The 3,876-nt window shown below is 42.4% G+C and overlaps 1 protein-coding gene across 1 annotated transcript; it reads right to left on the bottom strand.

The window, feature by feature from the left end:
* Window positions 1–400: 400 nt before the first annotated feature.
* On the bottom strand, window positions 401–776 carry LOC115897551 (translation machinery-associated protein 7). The gene has a single exon (XM_030930808.1). It carries the CDS (start codon window positions 756–758, stop codon window positions 564–566), a length of 195 nt encoding a protein of 64 aa, XP_030786668.1. The 5' UTR covers window positions 759–776; the 3' UTR covers window positions 401–563.
* Between the last annotated feature and the right edge of the window lie 3,100 nt (window positions 777–3,876).

Below are 3,876 nucleotides of genomic sequence, written 5' to 3' on the forward strand. Positions count from 1 at the left end.
TTATTTGTGGGATCTAAACATCAAAACAACTGAATTCATGGACATAGAGAGTAGAAGGATGTTTACCAGAGTCTGGGAAGGGGAGTGGGGGTTGGCAGGGAGGTAAGGATGGTTAATGGGTACAAAAAATAGGAAGTATAAATAATGCCTAGTATTTGATAGCACAACAGGGTGACTATAATCGTTAATAATTTAATTGTTAATTTTGAAATAACTGTAAGGGTATATAATTGGATTGTTTGCAACACAAGGGATAAATGCTTGAGGGGATAGATACACCATTTCTCATGATATGATGATTATGCATTGCATGCCTGTATCAGAATATTTCATGTACCCCATAAATATTCACCTACTTACTATGTGCCCACAAAAATTAAAACTTAAAAAAAATTTATAATTTTTTTTTTTTTTTTTACAAAAGTTTATTCTTAAATGTACAACAGCTCCAAGACAACACTTAATTCCAGCTTTAGGTGGCAAAAGATGTTATGGCAGGGAATATAGACGTTTAAATAAGGATGAAATAAAGGGTCACCATCTCCTCAGGTACAAGGAACAGCTTACTTTTTGCCAGATTTCTTAATTCCACCTGTGGCCAAGGGCCCCTTCCCTGCGGCCTTCGCTTTTAGCTCCTCAAGTTTCTTCTGCTCCTCTTTTTGTTTCTGCTTGAAAGCCTTATCTTCCTCGTCCATCTCCTTGGCCTGCTTCTTAGGCTGTTTCAGTGGCTTCTTCTTGCCACCTTCGCGGCCGGACATGGCGCCTGCCGCCCCTTCCCCAGCAAAAATTTATAATTTTTTAAAAAAGCAAAATAAAGGCTTTCTTTGAACAGGCATGTTCCCCCTGCAAGGAGACTCCTGCAGAAGGAGGGAAACTCACCTCACCATTACCACTGTTGACCTGCTGCCATCCCTGTACTGGCTTCCCATTCAGGACGCTCTCACTGAAGCTCAGACACCCTGTGAGAGGAAAAGGTTCTGCTCACAGGCGAGGAAAGCAAGGGGTAGAGAAATTTTAATAACTTTCAGGCCAGGCATGGTGGCTTACACCTGTAATCCCAGCACTTTGGGAAGGTGAGGCAGGCGGATCACTTGAGGTCAGGAGTTCGAGATCAGCCCAGGCAACATGGTGAAACCCTCTATCTACTAAAAATACAGAAATTATCTGGGCATGGTAGTAACACGCCTGTATTCCCAGCTATTCTGGAGGCCGAAACCTGGGAGGCAGAGGTTGCAGTGAGCATAGATTGAGCCACCACACTCCAGCCTGGATGACAGAGCGAAACTTTGTCTCAAAAACAAGGAAACAACAAACAACAACAACAACAACAACAACAAAAACACCTTCATATAAGACCCTTTGGGAGTTTTACAGGAGACAGTGGAATAAACAAGGGCAGAATGACAGAGGATCAGGGCACATCCCAGCCGCAGCCCAGGGACCAAAGGGAAAAGTAGTTGAAAATGTGATACTAGCTATTGAAAGTGCTTCAAATCTGCCTCATTAATTGTAAGGCATACAGAGACATATTTGTTTCAATGCAGCATAAAAATGCCATGTTTCTCCTAAAGATGTCCAAGGAATCAGGATCCCTTCTAACCCTGCCTCAAGTCTAGGGGAGCTGGGTTTTAAGCGGTGGACTGCCTCAGCCTTGTGGGCCTGGCGGGAAGATTGTTCCTCCCCGCAGCCTTCCTGCCCGCAAATCCTGCTCTCTGGGTCTGCTTGCAAATGACTCTCCTCTGCAGATGCCTCTTCCTTCTTCCCATGTGAGGCCAGGCACATTCTCTCTCCCTGGCAGGCAGATGGCAGAGGTGGGAAGTGAGTGCAGGAAGCCTGATTGCAGTTGGTTACAGGGACGGGAAAGTGGCCCAGCAAAGCCTGAGGGAGGCCTTTTGATTCCAAAGATAGGGCAGCACCTGCCTCTTCCAGGAACTCACCATTGCTCCTCTTGCACACATGTGTGTTTCGAAGAGAGAGGGAAGAGGTGTGAACCAAAAACATAGGGCGACTAAAGATGCACCTTACGGTTCCAGGCGCGTGCTTCAGGTGTGTGTAACTTTGTCTCTTGGTTCAGCTTCCTGTATTATTTTTCCAGCTCTTGTTGAAAGTCCATAAAGTTAAGTTCTGTTGATCCAGAAGTATAAATGACTAAAAAGAAATATAACAGATCTGATGGCAAAGAGGGAAGGGATTTCTCTGAAATGGGCAGTTTGGGCCAGGCATGGTGGCTTACGTCTGCAATCCCAGCACTTTGGGAGGCCAAAGCAAGAGGATATAGCACAAGGCTTGGAGCGGACAACATAGCAAGACTGCATCTCTAAAAAAAAAAAAAAATTAGCCAGGCCTAGTGGCCCACACCTGTAGTCCCAGCTGTTCAAGAGGCTGAAGCTGGAGGACCTCTTGAGCCCAGAAGTTCGAGGTTGCAGTGAACCATGATCGCACCACTGTACTCCAGCCTGGGCCACAGAGCAAAACCCTGACTCTAAAAAAAATAAAAATAAAAATGGAGGCTGGGCGTGGTGGCTCACACTTGTAATCCCAGTACTTTGGGAGGTCAAAGTGGGTGGATCACCTGAGGTCAGGAGTTCAAGACCAGCCTGGCCAAATGGTGAAACCCCATCTCTACTAAAAATACAAAAAATTAGCCAGGCACAATGGTGCACACCTGTAGTCCCAGCTACTTGGGAGGCTGAGGCAGGAGAATCACTTGAACCCGGGAGATGGAGGTTGTAGTGAGCCAAGATCGTGCCACTGTACTCCAGAGTGGGCAACAGAGCAAGACTTCTACTCAAAATAAATACATAAATAAATAAAATAAAATAAAAATAGGCAGTCTGGTTTCTGAACAATATGGCCACATTGCCTCATAATGTTCTAACTTGCTTTTATTATGAAAATTGTATGTATTTCTGAGGGATATTTGATGCTCTCTTCTGTAAATATTTTTGGAAGTCATTTTACATATGTATATTTACTTTTATAAGTGTAAAAGTATTTACACTTGGTATTTGTATTAAGTATACAAATATACTTGGTATTTCTTATTAAGTATATAACGTGTCCATAACACCTTGGTATTTCTGCATAATTTCGAGAAAATAGGCTTTCCTCCTTGAAAAGATTTCTGCTTATAAAAATGGTGTTGCACTCAGTTATTTTTATAAACATTTGCAATAATATTGGTTACTCATTCAAGTGGTGTGAATGTTTCAAATACATTTCAGTCTGACCAATGTTTGCTTACAAAGCAGCCACAAGAACACCCTTGTTAACAGTAACTCAGAAAAGAAACTGACCTGGCTCAGAGAGAGAAGCTGCTTAATCACTCCTCAGTCACAGTGACATTTAAGAAGTTCTGTCTATTCTGTGGTCAATACTGAGCAGGATTCCTGAGTTGCAGCAATAAAGAAAAAGCTCATTTTCCAAATAAATGTGTAATAGCCCAGAAACTGGAATTCTACACCCCCCTGCTGGATTTTCTGGTTTATGAGACTATTTTTAACAACATGGAAGAAAAACTGAGACATTACGTGGATTGGAAAGGCTGTCAGTTGTTCTAATAGAGTCATCTGCTGTCCAAGTCAGGCTGCCACAAAGGAGCATGAGGATTTATCACGGAACTAGCATTTGGAAGGCAATATAACGAAACCCGCAATTTAAAGCATTTTTGTCCTGAGACTGGGCACTAACAGGAAGTGACTATTTTCTCCCAAAACATGACTTGTCCTTTCATTTAAAGTGATGCCTTTGGATAAGCAGAAATTTTTAATTGTGATCATGTTCAATTTATCATCTATTTAAATGGTTAATGTATTTTGTGTCCTGTCTTAGAAATCTTTTCCAAGCATATGCAGATATTCTATATTTTCCTTAAGA

Source organism: Rhinopithecus roxellana, chromosome 5 (assembly GCF_007565055.1).
Source record: "Rhinopithecus roxellana isolate Shanxi Qingling chromosome 5, ASM756505v1, whole genome shotgun sequence".
NCBI lineage: Eukaryota > Metazoa > Chordata > Mammalia > Primates > Cercopithecidae > Rhinopithecus > Rhinopithecus roxellana.

Excerpts from the sequence above, each read along its gene's own strand:
- LOC115897551 (XM_030930808.1), bottom strand. The coding sequence starts at position 758 with ATGTCCGGCCGCGAAGGTGGCAAGAAGAAGCCACTGAAACAGCCTAAG.